The following is a 25,770-nucleotide window of genomic DNA, read 5'->3' on the forward strand; positions in this document are numbered from 1 at the left end:
ACTACAATAAGAAAACAATATAATGATACCAGTAAAATTAGAAATAGTTTTTTATAATTTTTATATACAGAACTGGTCTGACGTTTGGCCACAATCCCACCTGATGTTAAGTCATACGTGACCTATTAGAGGGCACGCCTGTCCATGAGATTCCTGTGCAACCGTCATGAGTCCATATTATTTTACTTTTATTATACTGTCTTGTGAATATGGACGGGAGCAAGGAGTTCCACTCCTTTGCTGTTTTTATAAGAAAAGACGAACCAAATCGTGCAGCGCGGCAACTGGAGATGTCATCAACAAAGGGGTGAAGCGTGCTTGACATGTGCCTTACTGTAAGTATATTAAGAGAAGAAAGAAGAAGAATCGGTTTCCCTACTTGTCCGAATCTCAGTTAAAACGGCGCATTTAGATTTTTTTATTAAATAGAATTACGAGGTATGAACGGGATTATAGTGAAGTCCCGTATCTATAAATTATCGATCATTGCTCATTGAGAGGTTTGTCATCAACTATTAATCGAGAGATAAGTATAAACTCTTCGTCCGTCTCTTATCGTTATCTGTGAAGTCATTAATAGTTGCGCAAATACATTTCTACATTTTAAATATACCTATTATCCCTATTTATAAAAAATCAATCCAGGTCCGATTCCACTAAAGTTCTATTGTCTTTTTTATTAACGTTTATATTGACGGTACGACATGGGACGGATGTAAACTATAGATATAAACTTTACGTTGCCTTTATAAACTTAAACTGGTCCTGGCCTGTAGTTTTAGGATATTGGAAGTCGTAAATGAAGCATGGGGCATACACATTTCTGTATTTCTAATCAAACAATTGGCCTTCTGTTTAACCAGCCAACTTTAAGAGTTCCTAAGAAAAATATTACGAAAATAATTATTTTTCGATTCGGTTATTTCCAAATCTCAACCCACTTATTTTCACCTGTGTTCATTCGAATTCAAACCCATGACGCAGTGGTTAGCCAGCAAGTTACCATGCATCCCATACAAAATTTATTTTGGACTGGTAAGAATAACGAACATCTAGAAATTATCAATACATATAGTAACGGGGCTAAACACACCTATGTAGAGACCGCTAGTGTAGGAAATACATATCTATTGTATACAAGTTCAGTATAGGTATTTTCAAGTTTATAGAAAAGCAAACAAGATAACATATAAATAGCGGTGACTATGTCGCAGCGACAGCTTGTCTGCCGCCACAACTGATAACACATGATAACACGGTTTGGAATAGGACCATATGATTGCAGGTCACGTGATTTTTACATACTGAGCGAAAGGAATATTCCAGCGCTTAAGAACAGTAAAAATTCCTAGTAGGACTTTCAATAGGAGGCAAATAATTACTGCTTACCATTTCTTCTCTCGCTTTTTTGTGATTATCGTAAACGTAACCTTCAGAAGTGCCTACGTGGCTTCAGCGTACGAATCTCAACACTGACCTACAGGTTCGATCCCCGGCTCTGCATCAATGGTCTTCTGTCTATGTGCGCATTAAACATTCGCTTGAACGGTGAAGGAAAACATCGTGAGGTGACCGGCGTGCCTTAAACTCAAAAAGTCGACGGTGTGTGTTAGGCGCAGGAGGTTGATTACCAACTTGGCTGTTGGATTGGCAAATAATCATGAAATAGATACAGATACCTGAAACCCCTAAAAAGGTCGCGCCACTAGTTTAAAAGTACCTCTATTCAACTACCCTGTTACAATTATCCAATTTGTTTTGAATATATATATTACTTATAATGCTATTAACTACTATATAATATTAATAAATGAAATGTTAAAAGCAAAAGAAAATAAAAAATTAATATTTTATATTTGTATCAATTAGCAAAACGTGCCATTATACTTAATACACAATCTGTATTTGCAAACTGATTCAATTATGAAAACAACTTAAGCCATTGATTTCGAAATTTCAGAGTTTATCTATTTCAACTTTCTCAATTATTCGACCCTTCGTAGTTTTCTGTTAGGACCTATGAGACCCATTTCACACAGAGTTGTATTCATAAAGTAATTACTAAGCTGCAAGCTATACATATTTAGATTTAGGGTCCTTTAAATTCTGTAACTTTAGGACAGTGAGCAATGTTGGCCTAGTACGACTTTGTTGAAAGAAAAATCGAGTTGAAGTCATGAGGAAATTTGCATATCTTAGACGTTAAAAACCAATGGTACAGCATGCTAATCACCTTGTCGATACGTAGAATAAAAAAAACATACTAATAGATAGTGTTTGTACGACTCGAAGGTAAGGGCTTGATACAAATAGTGAAGCCTGTCATTAGGTCGTGGTTGCTAACACAGAATACATAAGAACACACGGCCGTTCAACCAGATGGATCGATCAAGTGTAATTATCGTCCCCAAAACTATACTGTCATAAGAAAAGCGCTGGATAGATAATGGTGGAAACAGATAGTCCGCTCCATATGCTTTCTAGCTAACCATAACTCTCAGACATGAGCTGCAGATTCAAGAGTTTACTTGTTATTTTTTATAGGGGCTCCAGAGCGCCGAAGCCTTTGCTCGGTCACTCCTCCCCTGGCGTTGCTGTACCCGTAGTGACCTTCTAAAGGACGTTTAATTAAGCAAACTCGCAAATAAGATTCGAGTGCCTCGGCCGTCCCTTGCAGACTATTATTCAAATTTATCGCTTTAATTTTATATGCCTTTCCGTATATTAGTCGACTCATTACTCATTTTTGATGACGCCATCAAATTTTGCCCAGAATTCTGAATAGCTTTATTTAATAACGGTCTGACGGACAGAAAAATTAAAAGGTCGGAACGTATCTCTCAAATTATGTTGGAGAGTGATGCAATTAAAACATAATAGTACGTTTATGTATGAATTTGAATGAATGCTTTTGAAATTGTATATTTAAAGTTGCCAAAGTGATGCCATGCTAGCTGATGGCTATTTTTGTATCGTATTAACATGTAGTTAGTCATTCGTTCTAAAATTTTCTTTCTAATTTGTAGTTTCTTAACGTGGATGCAGTCCTAAATACGGCGTAACGGTTTGCCTTAGCTCACATAAACAGGCTACATAGCCTTGTGAATGCTGAGGCAATCCAACTTCTTGATACGACAGGAATAAGGCGCTAAAGAGAACTAAACCTTTTGATTTAATAAACCTAGTGTAGTGAATATTAGTGCAAGTGCGGTATCTCGGACACACGAACACAGTGCCAAAACATTACAGAACACTGAGGCTGTTAATGAACATTACCTTAGTTTAATTTATTAGTATTGTAGAAAATTAAGTCAACATAATATTACTTATTAGCCATAATTATTGCATAGGCTAAATTGTAATCCATGCACTCTTTTTTGTGAACTGTATTACAAAAAAAAGTAGTTTAGATTGAGTATTATATATGTATGTAACATTACTTTAGTTACAATCGGAAATTGATCCCTTGTCGTTGCGTGGAGATGTATTGGTACTTGGATGTGTAAGGGATGTGCCTTAACCATGGAGAGTATACTAGAATACGACCTAGACATCCGTTATTCCATAACTGAGCGTTATTAAAGGGATTTTTGCTACGCACCACCACTATGCGGAACCCACTGAAGTATTTCCGAGCCAATTCTACTTAGGGTCCTAAGAGCATAATACATTTAAACGGCGGCACCGCATTCGCGAGCCCTCTGGTATCGGGTGTCCATGGGCACTGGGTATCACTTAACATTAGGAGAGCCTTCTGCCCGATTACCACCTGATCTATAAATAGAAAAATTGGGATTGTCTATCATTCCTTTATGTAGTAAATTTTAATATATTTTAAAAGTACGGAAATATCCTCCATTTCTTAAATAAATTTTCTAAATGCAAGCGTGTACCATTAGGTACAATTTCCAATATTTTTATAATAAAATATGCCTCGGTTGCTCTTCTTAGAATACTACTGTACTGTAATGGACTTTTCTAGAAAGTGTATCAAGAGAAACCATAAAAATATGCAGGACAAAAGTTGTTGCTATCAAATTGACATAATAAAAATGTATTCTTTACGATTAATTTCACCCTTGAATATACACTACAAACTCATTTGGTTCTATAAACTGCCAGACATACGGCAAACACCTACTTCCTACATTCTTATAATCAGTGAAATACCTCGATGACATTTTACACTTGACAATTATCTGTTATTAAAGAGTTTATGTGATTGACCTCGCACCGGTCTGTTCCTCCTTCCTTGAGGAGGACCTTGTGTCTGTATAGTCTTGCGTTTGGTACACTAGGCCATGCAATTGTCCTTTAATATACAAAAATTTGCAGAATATGTACATTTGACGGAGCTTTCTATCCGAATATTATTTTGTTTATCCCTCCATATCAATAATTTTTCATATATCACTAGAAGAAGAATATGCAACTTTTTGTATCAATATTTTTGTTTAATGTATTAAAACTTACAAATAAAAAGGAAAGAAATAAAATTCGGGTTATTTTTTAAAAACTGGATGATTTATTTTTTACCATATAATAATATATATTTATTATTGAAACAAAGTACGATACAAAATGTACACGATCGCCTTAAAATAACTACAGTAATGTTACTTCATACTTAACATTTTAAAAAACTACGTACATTATATGCAATAGTACCTAAATAGATACGAGACAATAATTTATACAACGCCTGATGTTCACAAATTTTACGAAAATAACTTAAACATACAAAGAACAATTTGCCAGTTTAGTTTCGAAAAGCCCCACCAGAGGGTGCTACACACCTGTTCAAAAGAACTGTGCTTCGTTTATGAGTTATTTACATTTTTGAACCAATACAAAATCCGACAACAGAACAAGTTGCCACTATTTGGTCAGCCGAAAGCAATATTCGTTTAGTGCTACTTAATATAGAGATCCATCGGTAACGGTGTCTAACAGCATCGATTATTTTTGGTATCAATTGAAAAACAAATCTAATAAAAATCAGGTATCAATTATGGAAAGGCCACCGCAAAGTCTGAACGAATCTACATGAACACAAGTCTGCCCGAATATCAAGACTAGAAAGTTTCGGAACACAGCTAATGTGTGACAGAAATCTAAATTAAATTGTGGCCTTAATTTACTATTTACAAAGACAGAGGTGACGGTGAAATCAACACTACAGTCCAAATTCAAGTTTAAAGCCATGCTTTTTAGCTTCGAAAGTAGAAATTCGTTTGGCATTAGGTACTTTCAATAACAATAAGCACACACAATTCTCCAAAAGGTATACGTATGCAACTACTAATATATCACTACCTTATAATTACGTGATAAAGTTTAATGGACCATTTTTTTATAAAATTTTTGTTTCAATACAATTATTTACAGTAGAAATAAATGGAATATTATGTCAAAAATTAAAAGCCTTTATCGCGTATACAATCGAAGCCTTAGACTACTAAAAATATACAGATAATATAGAACTAGGGTTATTGTTTATCTGTTCGTTTTTAGTAAACTAGGAGTAGCGAAGGAAGTACGCGTCGATACATATTTGGGGGTATCTACTCTACTCAGAAATCATGGAACGCAAATACTATCACACTTACGTTAATTGTTTATTTTCTCGTAATAATAACATTAACTTCTATTATTGTTACACCTATGTTAGTTCCTTGATTTCATTGTGCGAATCTTGTTATTATATTATCAATATAATTAATATTACCAATAGTTAATGACACAGCTACTTCAACAAGATACTTTTTTATGGTAATCACTACTGTATGACGTATCAAAACATCGGTTAATATTTTTTTTTATATTATAGACACCAATTATGATTAAGTAAGTGCTAACAGAAAGGTTCGTTGTGTCTCAAAGTGGAAAAGTTTTAAAAACCCTATAGAAGACGCTTATACTTATATAAAAACAACAATACATACATAATATGATACAGATATAGTTCAATTTCCACAAACAACATAACGAGAATAATTTCAACCTTTTTTTCAGTTCTGTGAATAATTCACTAACATTTTAAAGAATTTACAAGACATTATGTCATATAATATACGCTTATTACATATAAATCTGTAAATTCTACTTGCATTAAGTAGTTTAATGTAAAATCAGTAAGGAAAAACGAAAGCTTCATTCTCCATTGATCGTACAACAAATATATAATATTATATTTACTTTTGTGTTGTGTAGAATATCAGGTATTTTTTTAAATATTTTTATGGATTTTCCATTTGCGGTGCAATTTTTAGGCTGAGAGACAGGAAGAACAGTTAAGATAGAAATTCATTTACAAAAATTTAAAACGAGAATGAAGAATGAAGTGAACTTTTATTGAAAAATGAACGAAGAACACGTTAGATGGATCGTTATCCAAATAAGATTTACATAGTTACAAAGAGATAGACAGCTTTCGAAGTACACAACAATTTCTTTCATAAATATACTTTATTACATACAAAACCTACAACAACTACAACGTCCTCTATGATATTTTATTTCTTTGAGACGCATACTATATTTTATAATCTAATATTTCTCACAGTGTCGCTTTATTTTGACTTTTTCAATATAAACATTTTACTTATTTACATTATTACATACATATGTAGAAAGACCGAAGCCACTACGATAAGAAGCCTATGTTCAAGCAAAATAAGAAACTTGGGATTTTACCTCGTAACAGGTAAAACGTTGAAGAAGTTACACTCTACATTTTAAAATGAAACGTCAAACCCTGATAAGTCCAATTATTGAACCACAACAAGCGCTACGTATATTAAATTCGATGTTGTTTTATAAATACTCAGGGGTTAATAATCATGTCTTCTCTCAAATCAAAATATATAGCACAGCAACAGGCCACGATTGGCTGACAAAACGATGCTCGCCTTGCGGACAACGTGCTATAATTTTAATAAGAAAGAAGACTTTAACACTAATTTGAGCGTTCGTGTCACTTATAAATTTATTGCTTGGAATCGTTGAATTCAAATTTGCAGTTAAAGCAAAATTTAGCACGTAAGAAGCCATAAAAATAAACGACAGTGGTAAAGCTGAGGTATATTCAAAACGTACTCGAACGGAAATTCTTGTAAGTCTGTTCCGAACTTATACCCAAGTAAAATTTTATTGTCGAAGTTTCAAAATACTCGTGAAATAAAGCACACAGAACGTGAATGTGGATAAATTGAAATGTGAGCATTAAATACATTCAAATGTTCTAAATAAATGGAGTACAAAAGATAAATTGCTAGATTGATTTTAAATATTGATGTGCTGACACTGACGGAAACAATCCTAGTAGTTAATCTATTGTATGACGTACATGTAGCAAATTATATCAAATGCAAATCTGGCAATCGAAATTATCTTAGTGTTAACAGTTTTACACAGATTTTAACAGCTTCTACATAACTACTTGCTTATAAAGATACTTGAGCATCGCTAAAATATACATTTGAAATCGAAATTTTCTTAGGCACGAATTTTTTTTATCCTTTAAGTATCGATTGTATAAATAATATATGTTGCCCTACAACACACAGTAGACAGTATAAATTACAGATTTGCAATACAATAATGTATAGATAACGCGAATTTTTATGCATCTTTAAAAATAATTGGATTTCGTAGACACTTACTAATTATTACTCGAAGTTTTTACAATATGTTTATAAGAATATAATAATATAAGTAAAGCATTTTGTTTTTAATGATTAGAGCACAACGGATCCCTTGGTTTTATATTAGGGACACAGTATCTACACACACGTTTTCGTTATCAACTACAGCGTAACCAGAGTTTAATATATCTTAAGATGAGAGAGGCTAATTTGTAAATATTATGCAAGTAACTGACATAATTTCCAATGAATTGACAGTTTACGAAAATACAAATACTTTTGTTGGACGCTAGTCTATGGAAATCGACGTCTCGCGACTGAATAACCACAGTGAAGCGAAATATCAAAAATATGTCTCGTTTTACATTCAAGAGTTATGCCCAGTTCTAAAAATTAAAAAAGATAGAGAAGCTAGCGCTGCTAAAACTAATCTATGCGATATCAGTCTCCACTATAATATTCTTAAAATTTAGAAATTCCGTAAAGTAAATCACAGAGTTCGAAACAGCAAAATATTTGAGTTTGACAGAAGTATAGTTTTGTTCTTACGATCATAACCGACCCGCGATACAGTACATTCCCCCTTTTGATATGTATCTTTCTATAGACTTTGTGAAGCATGAAGACTTAAGAAATGAACTAGAAAGTTGAAGTGTCCCTTTGCATCGATCCTGAGGTATCTTTAGACAAACTTTCGTACCCTACCAACGCACATAACCCTACCTTAAGCAACCTAACGTAAATATAGCAAGACATATCGACTGAAACACCTACACAATACCAATGCCATGAATCTATTTAATGGATTTGAAAAAAGTCACGCGCGCGACGGTAAAAAACATAGCCGTCAATAGCAGGGCGCGAATGGCTCGATTCAAAAAGAGAAAAGATTCACGCGGCAAGGGCTCATTCCCACATATAGTCAATATTCTATATCCACTCTACAATCCGCACTCCGAATTCTTACGAATAGCATACCGATCAGCTTCCGACAGTTAAATCATAAACCAAACTATCACTATGCGTGCATGAAAGTATAAAGTGAACTTACGTACAAACGTAAGACAAACATGACTATAATCTAGTCTTAATTTTCTATTACGAATGATATAATATTATGTTTAGTTTGAACGTAAATAAAAAGATATCTACAGTGTAAAAGTTATAAAATAAAGTAAGATAGGAAGGAGTCGCGAACTTAGTTTGAAGAAGCCAACTGGAGTAATGTACTCGTAGAGAATATACGGACGCGACAACGCGACACGACTCCACGACCGTGCGCAAACAAGTGTCCGCGGCTTGCTAATCAGGCGACGGAGAGTTAGACGGAATTTTTTACTGAGATGCGTCTGAGACGTGCCGTTTGGAAATCTATCCGACGATTTGTTTTCAAAGAAAAAATCAATAAAAGCAACACGGTTAAAAAACCAACTCACAGCCTATTTTTTTAAACCGGGTCTAGCGCCACGTTTTCAGACGCCAGTTGCAACAGTTAGTTTTATAAACTAAACGATAAAACGAAGTTAAAGCGGCCACGTCGGCCGATCGACATTAGAACCGAAATTTCACACTCGAAACCTTATTACATTACTTTGTACATTGAATCCAAATGTCGACACGTCGATTGGATGTAGGCACTCTCTAGGCGGGGCGGCGAGTGGTCGCCGCGTCGTCGGCCCCCGTGTGGCGGCTCGAAATGAGATCAGTGGTACCGGCCAGCGGCCGAGGCGACCCGCACACCGCTCTAAGACGACGTGAGGTACGACGAAAACGCAGTCTCGTCCCAATCACTCGTCACACCGATCTCGCTGAGCATATCCGATACGTCCGGCGTGCACGAGAACTCGAAGTGCGAGCCTGAAGAGGAAGAGGCTGTCTCGAAAGACTCCATGTCCGTAAGCACATCTAGGTCGACTTCACAGTCAGCCGGGAGGCGCAGCAAGTCCGTTATGGAATATAGGTCCGTAAGGTCTGTCTGCTCGCGCCGAGAATTGTCGTCGTAGAGACAAGCCGACTCAGGGGAGTCAGGGGCCCCCGCCGGAGATGCGGGCAGGGCTGGTGGAGCTGGTGTGTCCATAGGCATCATGGGGACGCTTGCAGGTGTAGGCCGAGATCGTCGCCTGGTTACTCCTCTGTTGTTATTTGTGTCAGCCCGCTGCTTGCGTTTGGGCTTAGTGACACCACCATTTCTTGGGGCGGGCTTAGCGGTCTTCTTGCGAGGTCTATACTTGTAATCGGGATATTCTCGCATATGAAGCTGTCTAAGTCTCTCCGCCTCATCTATGAATGGTTGCCTCTCTTCGTCATTCAACGTTTTCCAAACACGCCCCAAGTTCTTTGATATTTCGGCGTTGTGCATATCCGGTGTTTGTTCGCATATTTTTCTGCGCTCGATCTGAGACCACACCATAAACGCGTTCATCGGCCTCTTGATGTGGTTAGGGTTGTTCTTCTTCGTCTGTGAACAAAAAACGTTAAATTGAATTAAAAAGTTACAACAAAAGTGCTATTAAATTGCTACGGGTGAAGTCGAATCTATTAAGAAGATTTATGTTTAAAACAGAAAATCGGTGTTATCAGTTAAATTGTAGAGAACGTGATTATTATTTCAGGCATGTCCGATCTGCGCTCTGCCAGAGCCGGTTACCGAATTAGTATGCATGACGTGGCACCATTAAGTTTGCGTCCTTACTATTAATGATACTGTTATCATAGGAATTATTACTATTATTACAAATAAGTCAAAACGTAATAAATTCTAATAGACCATAGGAAAATATCCAACGCAACCAATTGAATACGTAATTGACTAATTCGATTTCACGTTTGGTTCGTGTTATGCGTGACCCAATTTTATTTCTATTTCAAATTATCTGGTGGGTAAATGTACGTGGAGAGCTCTCGGTAGCTTCCGCGTTTCGATCGAATGTTATAAAACATTGAATTGAATCTAACGAGGATATTAAAGGACGCAGGAAGTCATTATCGAATCGTATAGGAAGCGTGGAGGACACGTTGATATGGGATAATGTTGATCTTATTTTCCTTACGCCAATGCCGCGATATTTCGAAGCATATTTTCATAGAATGAAAAACTTTCTAAAGGAGCAAAACAACGCCACTCTTTAAGACCATAAGCGAATGTCTCTTTTATTATTCAAATCTTACTTACGCTAAACTCGGCCCAGTCCCAATGGAAACGGCAAGGAAAAAATCTTACTCGACTTTATATTTTTTGCTCGTCTTATTTATATTCAGGACAAAAAAGGGTTTGTCAGATGGCGACTAAATCAAGTTAGGTACGCCCACTATGACTTTCAAGGTGAACTGATAGTGTTTTTTGTGCAGTCAACAAATTTAAATTATTGATAGTATTATCACGATTTCTGTATTAGGCAATGTTAAACCTTCATCAATTCTGTATTGAGGTATATATAATCATCAATCACTGTTTCTTGGATTGGAACCAATTTATCATAACGAGCATTAAGTTCCATAAATGCAAATGGCTGTTTCGATAAATGGAAAGACTGCATCTGTTAGAGCGCGTTTCTTGTATTCAACTCTAAAAGAATATAAGATAGATATAAAGGATAATATAAACAATTTTCATTCAAAGCTGAAAGACATAAAAGGGGATAGCGAAGGGACAGTTGAATAAAAGGAGCATAAAAACTCGGAGCTTATAAAAGGTTACAAATGAAGTTATATTTTGTAGAACGATAAGAACTATTTACCGGCAAATCGACGTCCCCTCGCAACAAAATTACTTGATTTCATGCTGTGCATATTATTTCAACTGTTCGAGCTGTTTATTAAAATTTACATACTAAGTTGCTGTTTCAGTATTATTTTAATATATAGTCTCCACTATTATATACATCGTTGGAAGGATAAATAATTCAAAAATTAATTGTTATTTAGAGGTACTACTGGATAATTTTGTACAATTGAATTACTTAATTAAATAAAATTCAAGGAAAGCCTAATCTTTGGTAGCGGAACTGAGCTAGAGGCGATATGGCCACAACCTTCTATTTTAAGCAGCGCAAGCGCACGTACCAACAAGGGCAACATCTCACTTCCTGTGTAGGCAAAAGGCGATTTAATTTAATTCCATAATTAGCCTAATTACTGGTTCACTGAATTCGAATAGTGGCGCCGAAACATTTGTGTAACTTTTCTTTATAGGTAAGCAAATTTCTCTTACATGAAAATAAATTCATTTTAAACATGAAATTACATCCAAATTAGTTAGGTGATTTCATATCTGAAACGAAAGGCATTTAGATAAAATCGATGGTCAAATCATGCCAACAAATATGAAAGTTAAAAAACAATTGAATTATGATTATATGCAATATATATGTCATAATGACAAGACTTTGAGAAGAGGTTTTCAGTATGATGATAGTTACATAATTGTACCTTTAACAGTGGCATGCCACACGGAGCCGTTTGTATCCAACCCCAAGTAATTACTTCAATGAAAATTTAACAGGGCAAACAATGAATGTTATTTATTGATGATAGAAATATAAAATTACAGTTTTTATGTAAATCATAATTATAAAGCTGTCAGCCAATGAATAAAATTTATTTAATTAAAATCTGTCTTTAACAAATTCATGTGGCAATTCATTTAAGGTCGGATTTAATTTTTATCTGACGGTTAATCAATTATATTTCAAGCGCCAGTCTTTAATTAACAAGTTATAACCCATTTTTTTATAAATATAGCAGCAATAAATCTTTGCCGACCGATCTGGTTATTTAGTAAATGAATAAATAGTTGCCGTGTATTTTGTGTTCATTGTCAGATACAGATATCCGAGTGGAAAATTTCGTGCTACCATACCAAAACGTAATTTATAAAATTGTATTGAATTAAAAACCTGTAATCATCATTATTTACCTATATTCTCGAAATGCGTCCTAATATCTCAACTACACGGAATTTGTTGTAAGACTTGTTGTTTCACTGTTCCCTAAGTTTGAATATACCTGATTCAAATCACTCAAGTCTTTTAGTTTCCCATGAATTTGAATGAAAATGCTATAAAATTAAGCAGACGTGAAGATCAAATAGATCCTCAAAGTATAATTTCAACGATTTCACTAACAGTTCAAACTCCTTTTTTGACGTCGGTTTAAAGTAAAAAAATAAGTAACATCTTAAAAATTTGTCTCTCCCACAAAACGCCTCCTACTTTGTACATATTTTACGCTATATTATATGCTGAATTCACTAGAAAATGCAAAGTTTAGTTGGAAAAGGTTCGGTCCGAATAAACTATTTTTTTAGTTACACACATGTAAATAAGTTCAAAAACTAAATTCTATACTCAAATCTAGATTCAAATCTAGACTAGAAGACTAGAGAGTCAAATCCAAATTGCCGTAGGTGTGCATCTGTAATGTAGTTTGACATATTCAGATTACAAGACAAAATTTTTGACGTAATAATCGAGTTCTTTATTGTTAAGCCACCATTTTCAGATTAAAATCAAACATTGACACCCAAAATTCCTTCACGTATAAATTGCCAAAAATGTATAAACATCGTTTCCTCGAAGGAAGTCGTTGTAAATCATCTTTAAAAAACCTTATCGCGGCCTCGGCGACTCGCGAAACGGCCGGAATTGAAAAATAAACGTGCTTTTAACACGGAAACCGATGCACTCAGCTCAAAGCCATTATTCAGCGTCGGGTGTGGCGTTTTAATGGTGTACAAATACTCAGGAAGGTCATTCAAATTGAGATTTCCTGAACCGAGACAATTTTTGTAGTCTCCAGCTATGTTCAAACTTCATAAAAACTTAACCTTCAAACTCAACATGGATAAACATTGGCATATATCTTAATCTCTCGAAAATGTATTGAGACTGTGACACAGGAAACATAGTGCAATGTCTGCCCTGACACAAGTTCACTCATTGCCTCATGGGATGTACGACCGGCGGAAAACTAAGACAGCTATAATTCGTTTAAAAAATCACGTTTTATATTTTCCCCATCAGTATTGGAACTTGTAATAACAAAGCTTGAATTAGGTGTAATTATAGCTAAATTCACCAATGTGGCATTCTATACTTATTTGTAGCAAATTTTAGTATTTTAAACGCATGGGCGTTCTGTTTTTTTTTTTTTTTGTATTTAAATATCATTGAGTTATTTTTATTTAACTCGACCACAGATGAAGACTAACGGCTATAACGGATAAAATAACGGCTGAAACGTTTTTAAAATCTTTCAGTACATTCTCGGAACTCAGACCTATATCTAATAAACGGTGCAACTCAACCACCGATTAGTAAATTCAAAATCTCCATTAAATGCTTTAAGTAGCTGTTTACGCTTATTAACATCTCTGAGTACGTGCCTTAATCATTTATCCTCGATACATTTCACAATCGGCCATGTGTTTCTCAATGCAAAGATGAACCTTGAACACTACAATGATTATTACCTTATAATCAACTAAAGGTTATTTGTTGGAACCGTAATCTACACTATTGTAATATTGAAAATGTCATGGAACATTTGTTGATGCAATATTTATTATTTAAACTTTAAAATGTTTAACACAGAATGCACTAAGACATCGTTTATCTTCTTGATTAGTTATTTTCGAAAAAGTCACTACAAAAATATTATAATAGATTTTAGTTCCAATAAAAAAAATTGCTTGACTTCGACAGGATCATCAGATCCTTACACAGACTAAATGAGAATATATTTTTAAGTGAAAGCCGGAATAAAAATAAATGTGAAGAGTTTTTATATAATTGCAGTGAAAGCGTAACTTTACGTTTTTTTTTTTAATATTTCATTAAAGGCGAAAAGAAATCGACACTAGACATAATATAATATCTAAGAGTGATGTTTGAGAAGCCAAGCCCTTCTAATCGATGAACAATCACATTAAATAGTTATTATCATGTATAATAAGTGCGTGAGCAGTGACCGCGCCCTCTTTAGCAGTAGGAAGTCATTATCTGTAGTAATTGAAATACGTTTATAATCTGTAATTATGTAGAGATTTTATTAAGTGAAATCACGTCATTATCCTAATGAACCGTAGGGTTGCTTATGAGTTGTGTATATGTGGTCAGTTATTTCATTTGCCTTGCTTTAATGTTGCATAGACAAGTGTTGGTGTTGAGCGTACCAAGGTTTAAAAAATGTCTGCTGTTCAGAAGTGGAAGATGTAAGTCAATTAAAAATGACGTCGAAGCCATTTTTGTAGATTGTATGGCTTATAATACTGAAGCTTAAAAAACGATGAAGCCAAGAATACGCTTCATAGCTTTTGTAAATAAACAGAAAAAAAATACATTTTGCAACTTTAAACTTCGAAAATAATCAGAGAATCCTCTTCACGGGTCCTTCGTCTCTAGTCATTGTCAATAACTGCAAAGGTTCCAAAAAGTTTCATTTCATCTATTGTCATTACCCACGAACAAAGGGCCTCATCTGAGCCTTCCAACAATGGCTCTAATCGGGGCCTTTGTCAGAATGGGATTGTCAACATAGCCATTAATATTTCAGTCATTCAAAGGAGGTATTACTGCGTTTAACACTACATTTAAATTATCTTAAGAGCCGCTAAATTTATTTTGTAATAAGACAAGATTTAGACATTACCTTTGAACTGATAATGAAATACGTCCTTTATCTGCCTCTTGAGCCTTAACGGACGTTTCGTTAATTCAACTAAATAAGTGCTTTTACAAGTATGCTTTTAATATGTGCTTTTGTACAAGCACAAGTGCGATTGAGTAAATAAAAAAATAACAATGTAAAGGGCCCTAATTAGGATATCATTTCTTGATTAATCTGCCTGTACCTAGTGTAGAACCGCAAACATTTCATAATTTGTGAACAGAACAGACTTCACCTGTTTAGTGTTATAAGCAATGACGTTTCCCACATATTTTAGCTTACAGTTTCGGGCTACTGAACCCTCAAAATATATCTAGTTTCCGGTTGACCGGAGATTTTATTAAAGCTCTGCCTTATTACTGAAGCAATTTGATCGGTTCCGTTGAAAATAAAGAATGGAATTTAGCCGCCATCTTGGGCGTTATTGAGTCGCCTTTCAGTTGAATGGTTTGTGTGAAATTATATTTGACTCGTTGGATATTGTAATTATAACAATCTTTAAGAGAAATTTATATTTTTTATGACAGTCAACTACGTTTTATTCTTTCGTATTCCCCTTACATTAACGTAATATGGTTTTTCATATTGAATTCAATAATTAATTCCAGCCCAAGCAAGAGAAGATACCACTATTTTATTCTCAAACATACAAAATGTATTAATATAAGTCCGTAAGCTTATACGATGTTTTTCGAAATTTAAATTATTACTGTATATAAAAAAAAACCTTAATGTATGATTTCAGTTTTATCATCAGGCTAGCTTTCCACATATAAAACATATGTTTATGATTTGGCATTGGTTAGTAACATGAGCATATGTGTTATTCATTATAACTATGCATTAAACATGACACCCCTTAAGGCAGTGCGAAGGAGCATTGAAATCGAAGCGGCCCGTGGGCTTATCAGGTAACTGACACTTAACGATATGTAATGTAAAATTCACACATAGGCTACTGTATATGGTACAGTTATAAATTACTGTATAATTCAAAGGTTTTATACTCATTTAATGCTGTAAGGGGTTGTCTAGCAGACATCGCATTCAAAATGGGCCGTTTTATTAATATGATTCATACTGTTTAGTATATTTAATTGCAAGCATTGGATTACTAAAACTATTCGTACGTAAAATTTTATTCACTTACAATTCACCCTTAGGTTGTCGAACGAAATGACGTATTTTTTAGTCTAAGCTAATTTTAAGAGTTGTACAATGCATTATTATCTAATTTTAAGTTATTTAGCCGAAAAGACTTTTTGGTGTGTCTTTAAAAAGTCGCACGTGTTTGCTTGTTGACGTGTTCGGGGTCACCGTTAACGTATACGTTCTCTTGTCTATGCCACGCGGGCTGCATGACAACTACGCGATATGTATGTGTGTATGTTTTTATGCAAATATCGAATATTATTGTTTGTTGATTTGTGACGGCGTGGTTAGAATACATAGTTACACGTGAATCGCATTAAATACTATATTTTTCACAAGTTTTATTTTTGCTTTAAGCATTTAGTATATACTATGCCAGAGCCACGAAGACTGAAAAATATGTTATTTTTTTAATATTTCACAGACATGAATTGAAACGTCTTGCGATGGTATTGGGGGAAGGAAACAAGAAATTCTTTGACCATTTATAAATATTGAAATATAATTTCAGGGCATTCAAAGGTAACAAGCATCACAGGCACAAAAAGGTCTACCTTTATTCAAAAGATAATATTCGAGTGTAGTATTAAAACGCTATAAAAAGTATTACAAAGTGGCCTACAAAACACAGATAACACAGAAAGTAGTAAAAAATCTATGCGAGTCCATTATTAATGTGCTATCCTTGTATGGGAAGGATTACTGGTACATTGTATTTTGAAATCCGTACCGTACACAATTATGCGCCTTAAGCCGCGGTGATAAGATTGATAATCGTATTAACCAAACATGTTTATTTCTCAACGTCCCTAATGCGTTAATGTTGTGATTTATGTGTGTAATTTTAATAAGTAATCCTAAATGAAAAATGGAACAGACGCTTTGCTAGTGATTTTTCCTGATTTTCACAAATTTAACTGAGATATTTCCGTATTAGATGATTATATGAACCGCTATTTGTAGAAAAAAAGTTTAGTAGCTGGAAAGAAAGTTTGATATTATATACGAATTTATAAGCTTTTACGATATTAAAGACATCATCCACGTAGGTTTTTTGTGAAGCAAACATTGGTAAAAATGTTCTTTGGAACATATATGTTCGCTTGTTACAGGGTTTCACGATAATACAAAAAGAATTATACGTTATACAAATTCTGAAGTAATAAAAACTATATGTATGGCCATCGCTCTGGGCATTTTAATAGTAACATAAATATTATAACTATCATTTTTATAATTTGTTTTATGTGGGATGTAGTACTGTAAGCAAATAAATACACTATTATATTTTGTTACATTCTTAATTCTTAACCGGCAAATCAGACGTGATTAGCAGAATTTGACAATGTATCTTTTTGTTCTGTAAATAAATAAAACTGACAGCTTGATTGTATGTTAATTTTTGTTATAACAAAGAAATAGAAAAGCGAAATAAAAGAAATTATTAATTTCAGTTACAATACAAAAAAACTTTTGTCAGAATCTGCTGACCGTACCAAGTCTCCAAACCCGTCTCGAATCACGTTCTGAAGCAGTAATGATTCAGTTTTTTGCCCAAAAGCCACAAATAATAGCTCGTTTGTAATATAACACTAGCGGAGGTGAAATGAAGGTCTAGTTTTTGTCAAATTACAAATATATCAGGGCGCAAAAAATATAGTCCAATAAAGGTTAAAATGTATGTTTGTTTTGTTATGACTCAGCTATTGATCGCTTTTTATGTTATGATAAAAAAATAGTCACACAAATTCATATAAAAGTGAGGTGATGAAGTGCAGCAGAATTCAATTAAACATGGCATCGCCAAGATCACAGAAAAGGCATTCATTTGTTTTCAATATAATAAGTCCAGGTATAATTTTGTTCACTACATTAATATAAAAACAAGGAGAGGATGGCAAAGTAATAACCCGTATATATTAAACATTTAAACAGAAAGCGCCCAATCTAGCGCTTTTATTTTAGTTTTAAGCGGCGTCGCGGGTCACGAAGAAACGACCAAATCTACCTATTTATATTTAGATGCTTCGAACAGTGCAGCTGGTATGACTGGGTAAAGCTCAATAATTATAATTTTCATAAGTAAATTAGTACGTAAGGATCAGGTTTAGTACTAGGCCAAAACGAGTTTCACTGGAGAGCTTGCAACACTACAATTATCTATATGAAACACTTACACCGAGGTGAAACTCAATCTATTAGACCTTAATCGTTTCAACTAGGGCTGGAATAACTTTATATTAGAGCATTACTCAACTATTTTTATGTCGCGACCAACGAAAAAGCCAAAAAGTTAAGTAAAACAGTCTTACCATCTTAAAAAATTATAATAATAGGTACATAGCGCGTTATTTTAACGAATCTTTTGAACCTATATGTAGTTTGTATCATTTTTCAACAGACTGCGATCCCTTCTTAAAACAAACTCGACCCCCCGTTTCAGAAACGATGTATTAGAGTAATGCATTGATCCCAAAGTCAGCATGGTTAAGTGGGCTCCTAGAATCTGTGGTAAAATGGGCAATACAAAACACTAAGAAACTCTGAGGTCGCTCTCCCTTTGAGTTTGTGTTTATTATACGTGTATCTAAGTAGTATTATCATTTGTACTTTGAAGAATATATGGCAAAATTTTGGATGGAGCAAAGATGCAGAACTGAGCTTTAATACTGATAAATATGAAATTAAAAGAAGAACGAATAAGAAGTCCTAAAAACACTCCAACCGGTCTAGGTACAGACTTCTGTGCCTGTCACTGTTTAAGCGTAGAAGTAAAGAAAAATCTAGTGGTTCACAGCCGGAATCCAAACGTACAACTGTACTGTACTGAAATCCAACGCTGAAGACTAACAGTTAAGCTGTAAGACTAACAGTTAAGCTGTAAGACTAACAGTTAAGCTGTAAGACTAACAGTTAAGCTGTAAGACTAACAGTTAAGCTGTAAGACTAACAGTTAAGCTGTAAGACTAACAGTTAAGCTGTAAGACTAACAGTTAAGCTGTAAGACTAACAGTTAAGCTGTAAGACTAACAGTTAAGCTGTAAGACTAACAGTTAAGCTGTAAGACTAACAGTTAAGCTGTAAGACTAACAGACAAGATGCAAAAAAAAGTTGAGAAAGTGATCTTAATTATTTAACTTTAAATTAATTTAATTATTGACATTACTCAAAGTAAAGACCACTGAAGTATTTCTGAACCAATTCGATTTAGGGCCCTTCAGGAAAAGAGCGTACCAATTCTTAAAAGGCCGGCAACGCACATGCGAGTTTTATGTTAGTGTCCATGGGCGGTTATATCACTTAACATCAGATGTCTCCAACCCGTTTGCCTCTTGTTACATAAAAAATAGAAGTTTGACAATAGTGGCGTGCGTTGTATAAATAAGTTCAATGTTAAAAGTTTTTTTTAATGAATCGTCCCGAAAGCCAAAAGTACTATTAAGGCGTTCAAAGTCCATCACAAAGCAAAGCACATCTCTTTGCATTGCTACGATTCTTATTACTGCTTGTTCACTAACTACATTTCCTAATCAAACTAGCAAAAACGCAGTGTACTACTATAAAAGTTCTAGAAACAATTTGTAAACTTAAAAAGAAAGCAATTTAAACGAAGTCTGATGGAAAATTTAAAACAAACAGACCAACTCGCAAACTTCAATATGTGCCATCCGAAACTCGTTAACTTAGAAAAGTAAAGCATTGGGGAAACTGATCAAATTAATATTAACTCACATTTAACTATATTTTCAGTATTGGCTTTGTTTCGCTAACTACTGACTATATATACAGTCCAGCTCTTCCGCGTTATAGGATCGCATTGTAAGAGTATTCCCGTAAAACTGTTTTATTTAATTTTAAATTGATAAGCTATAAAAACGAATTAAATTGAGTTATTTAGTTTATAACGACATAATTTAAACAGGTGCAAAGGCAGGTGAAAACTAATTATGGACTTGACAAATCGTTATAAATTACACCTTACAGAAATATAACTTTAGAAATCTCCGCGTTATATGCGGGACGCGTTATACAGAAACGCGTTGTAGGGATACCGCGTTATAACTACCTATACATAGTTTCGCTTATTAATTATAAGTATATATAGTCAGTTGTTAGCATATGTATGTAGATACACAGTTGTTCATTATCTTTGGTCGTAAATTATTTATTATAATTTAAACGTTTGTGTACTGAATTTATTTTGATACCTCTTAATGAACGACTCTGAGTGAGGCCGAGAACGTGTTTACAAAAGTCAAATACCCTTATAAGCTGGACCGGTTGATAATTGGAATCGATGTTTACCTGCAGAAGAAAAAATATAATTAAATATCACTGTTTATTTTATTTTTTGGAATCTTGACAATTCTATATACTATATAGGTACTATATATCCTATTTCACGAAGTAATAAAATGTAAGAGAATACTATATTTTCCAAAGCGTGAAACTTTTTCGAATAACATTAAACATAATGAGGGTTTAAAGGCATGTAAATGAAGTCGATTACATCTCTATAAAACATATAATTGTTCATTCAAAACTCACTACATAAACTTGGTCATCCTAAGTAAATAGAATTGACCGACATGTAGGAACATGTGAATTGAAGTACATTTAGAGTAAAATTTATGAATTTAGAAGATAAATCGTTGTAGACTGGTTCGTGATTTCCTGTATGTAATGTATGCGAAACGAGCGGCTTGTATGAAGGTTGTCATAGAATATGTAACACACGGGTATGTACATATTTTTTAATTATTTTGTTATAATGCAAATCGAGGGTAAAATTATTGGAAACTCAGTTTTCCATAGACTAGATGACCTGGTAAACTTCGTATCACCTACATTTGTGTTTAATCCAAAAAATGTTAAACAGACCAGTGATTGGACCTCATACAACAGCTATGAAACGCAAATTTCTGAATGTATCACTAAATATATGACATCCAAGTGACCTAACCTAACCTAACCTAACTTTCCCTGAACTTCCACAAATATTTCAAGATCATAATTAGCCAAATCGGTCCAGCCATCGTCGAGTTTTAGCGAGACAAACGAAGTGCAATATATTTTTATATATAGTCTCTATTTTATCTGACGTTACAAAATCACGTTTAAAGACCTGACGAGGCACGTGAGAAGTTGTTAATAAATAAATATTTGAATTTTTTTATTACGAAAAATATTCAGATTAGATAGTTTTACATTACAATACACACCATTTTACTCACGGAGGTATAAAATCGTTGGTCACAAAAGGTAAAATTCATACAAAGCATATCTGTCGTACTTAGCTCACAGATCACGTAGGGCCGTGTGCTCTGACTAGTGATAGGTATTTTTTATGGCTGGCCACACAATGTTTATTGAATGCTATCGTAGTGCGTAGATCACCCTAGCTGACCTTATCGAAAGTTCAGATATTTTATGATTATACACTGTTACGCGTACTACTTTTATATAGAACCTTTTTAGGGATGTATTTTTTATGCTGCATCTAAGCAAGAATCAAAGCTTAGATTATTTTTATCAAAGGTATAACATCAATGAATCGTTCAAAGACATGCAAATTTTTTCATGACTTTTCCTACCACGAAAATAAAAAAAAAATATTGGACAAAGCTCGAATCCACGACCACAGTATTGAGATTATCTTCTAAATTAAAAACACAGAATCTTTGTTTTTCAAACCATGAATATATAAAGAATCTTGTTAAAAAAGTTATTTACACATCCCAAATGTCAACTCAACTTGTAAAAATAGTCAACTTGTATATTGTAAACATATTTTATGTTTTGAAATAAAATCTCATCTCGAATGACGTGAACCGGTGGACGGACCCATAAAAGACAGACGGACTGCATTATCTTTTTATATGTTCATAAAATTGAAAATATCCTTCTATGTCCGTGAACTCTTGACTAAAATTTTACACATACCTTAAGTACTTTAAAACCAGTCTTCAAGTTAACTTTTAAATCTTTCTTTATATGCCTACAAATGATAAACCTTCCGTGTTTGACACTCGCTTATGATTTTATTCGTTTTCCATGTATTTATTACTGTAAGTAATACATATGCATAAGTAAGTTTTTTTTATAACGTTTCTCAGCACAACGTAGCCTAACTATTTATAATTAATTTAAACCTAATTTAATTTAAAAAAAAAGGATATTTAACATAACAATGTGTCCAATAACAATACTTACAGTCTCTATTAAAGGGAAAACACTCAGTTGTTGTGTACTATTTTTTTGCATTTACCACTGTTTAGTAGTAACACAAAGATCTAAGTTATGTATTTATCTATCTAAAAATCTATAAGTGCAACCTGGTAATAAAAAACAAGGGCTTGAGAGTAGCAGTTACACGGACAAACTAAAAATAATAATAAACAAAGTCGGTAACTGTTAGTCAAAAGTTGAAGGACTTTAAAGATTTTTAGTGTCAAAGGTAACATTCAAATGTGCATTTCAAAGATATAGATTCTTGTGATGCCGGTATTTCCAACAATATTTTATTTAAAGAGTCCATACATTTATGCTACCCCAATATTTGTTGATTCATTGTTGCATTACTGCGCGATAGCGATATTTTTGGCAGCTTTATTGATATTGAATTTCCATTTTTCTTTAGAAATCGTTTTCATTATGAAAATTATGTGTTTTATACAACCGTTTATATTTTTTGGCGTTATTATAAGAAGGTCTTCCTTCGTTACATATTGCATTGTTTACATCAAACAATTCAATATATACTAAACTTCGGTTTCTTGATAAGCCTTTTCAGTATTAAAATTCCTACTTTACACTATATTTTCTTCCCTAGCAATTAAAATCGTATGTCACCAGCTATATATAAAAATAAGTAATAATATACACAAAGTATATGTTTCATTAGTACGCCTTTATTAGTTAGTCAAAAATATTTTTTATCTGCCCTTTTTCTTCCTTCTCTTTACTCAACAATTCTAGAGACGACAACTTCTAAAACATTAAGTACTAATGTCGAAGTACATTCAAAATACCGTTCTATGTAACAATGTCGCAATTAAGTTGTAAGTCGTTAAAAATTCACATTAAACTTCGAGAATAAACCAACAAAGTGTTTTTAACTATAAAGCCATTTATTACGCATGTTAAAACGTAGGAGACAGTTGCAACTTGTGGAATCCCAACACCTTAATGACTTGCTGCTGGCCTGTAAGAGCTTGTACAAACTTCAATGATTTATTCATTATCTAGGGGTAGAGCGCGGTTGGAGAGTAACACCGTCAAGAATTGTAAATAATTACTGGCGTATTTTATTTTAATCAAAATTAAGTTACAACCACCAGTTATCCTTGTTCGGTGTTATTGAAATTTAGTTAAGACAAAGCTACAAATGTCAGCGATGGTAACGCTATCAGACAAACCATATTGACAATTATAACAGTTAGAAAACCTAACATGTAGAAGTAATTGTAGAAGAAAATTCGATATTTTAATTGAAATAACTACCGAATCACCTACTAAAAACACACTCTATATATTTTATTAAAGCACGCTCTTAAAGCTAACAAGAATATGCTCCGTCGTGCCATAATTTATTTATTAATTGCACGAGAGAAATTTTACTCAGAAAAATAATATCCTCTATGTTAAATCATTTGAACATATGTTTGTTATAGACAAAGTCAAAAAGTACAGACCTTTTTTACAGATAGGCAAGTTACTTACTAGAATTTTTATATATTTTTTAAAGAAGCAGAAAATTATTTGATTTCTTATCAAGATTATTACTGATAAAAGAACGTGTTTTTTCTGTCGTGACTTAATTTTGGTTAAGTGACTTGTTTTCTTCTAAGCTCTCAGTGAGGTACAGTAAATTCTACATCAGCTTTTCCTAAGCCGGGACTAATAAGATGCGCCTAAAAATTTGTTTCATCAGAATATAAAATAAGATATCTGGCGAGGCTGGTCGTAAATTCTCCCCAAGTTTGTAATCCACGAAAGATGCAACGCCATTCTCCTATATAATATCGAGTAACCAGTGTTAAAGATATCGTATGATATCAAAAACGAGAACGTTGAGTAAGTTTTTAGCTTTATATTTTATTATTATTTTTTGCTTATAAAACAAATCGACATTTTCAAAAATTCAATTAACCTACAAATATTGTTAAGACTTGCACTTAGTTTTTCGATTAACGTCAGAACCGTAGTCGGTTAAATGTGATATTTCTTAGCATATAATTTTATGACATAGTTGGTATTTTTTTTATTAGTCAATAGTTCTGGCGGATCTATCTAAGTTATGTACTGTTGGTATGCGAAATCGGTATTATATTTAAACATTTTTTGATTTCACACTGTTAATTATAAAATCAAGGCAAAGCTGCGATAACCAACAAGTAAAAAAGCAAAAACGATTTGCATAAGGGATCACGCTATACACAGATTGAATCTTAATAATTAGGTAGAGCGGGTGTTTCATACATTACCGTCCAATCTCAACAACGTGCTTTCAATTTGTTTTATCACATTATACGGAAATAAATAGAATTCGCGTTCTTTGTCCTACCAATGGAAAGTATTATATATTATATTAAAACAAATAATACTATGTTGTTGTCTATGAAGTAAAATATAGATTTATTTTTTAATAATGAGGCTATTGAGATTTGCCATACATAATTTCCGACATATACTGAAATTATTCATTATTTTTTATCAAACGTCAAAATGATTTATGCGAAGTTGATGTACAAATAACATTGTTTACAATAATTACACACTCATTAGTAGTTTTGCTACGTTTACGACTTTTAGATAAGTAGCAAGTGAGAAATGAGATAATGTAAAATTAAATTGTAATAAAAACATGTTTCTATTTAAATCCGATGTAGGTATAGTGCATATTGGTGTCTTAATTACAAACAGATTATGAAAATGTTTAAAGGAAATAGTATCTTGTACATCATCTGTGTTAACTTATTGTTCTATACTTTTTGGTTTAACCTATCTTTATTTGATATTTGGTACTGGATTTAGTTATTAATTTTGAATAAACGTAATGACAAGTGCACTGCATCAACCCTACCTATAGGTCAGGATTTAGATTCGAGATTGAACTCGAACTGTGAACCCACACTCGTATGTCAAACCTTTCTGTCAAACGAGAGTCAAATTTAGCGCCTTTTTATTTCTCTATAGGCCTTACTATAAGTTATTGAATAATAAAAATTATATATTTTCTTCGTTTATTAAACTTTCTTATATCCCGCAATAACTCTAAACCCCGAAGTTTCTCGTACTAAAATAA

General features: G+C 33.4%; 1 protein-coding gene across 3 annotated transcripts in view; it reads right to left on the reverse strand.

Annotated features, from left to right (window-relative positions):
• Positions 1–4,517: 4,517 nt before the first annotated feature.
• Positions 4,518–25,770, reverse strand: part of LOC123715968 (transcription factor SOX-4-like) — a 68,057-nt gene continuing 46,804 nt past the window's right edge. For 2 of the 3 annotated variants that reach the window (XM_045671373.1, XM_045671374.1), the window contains exons 2-3: positions 20,672–20,768; positions 4,518–10,104 (exon numbers count right to left, since the gene is read on the reverse strand). In XM_045671373.1, coding sequence (XP_045527329.1) covers positions 9,391–10,068 — 678 coding nt within the window. In that variant the 5' untranslated portion in view covers positions 10,069–10,104; positions 20,672–20,768 and the 3' untranslated portion in view covers positions 4,518–9,390. The remainder of the gene's footprint in view (positions 10,105–20,671; positions 20,769–25,770) is intronic. The other variant, XM_045671372.1, reaches the window with a different exon arrangement.

The sequence above is a fragment of the Pieris brassicae genome, chromosome 11, assembly GCF_905147105.1.
Source record: "Pieris brassicae chromosome 11, ilPieBrab1.1, whole genome shotgun sequence".
Lineage (NCBI taxonomy): Eukaryota > Metazoa > Arthropoda > Insecta > Lepidoptera > Pieridae > Pieris > Pieris brassicae.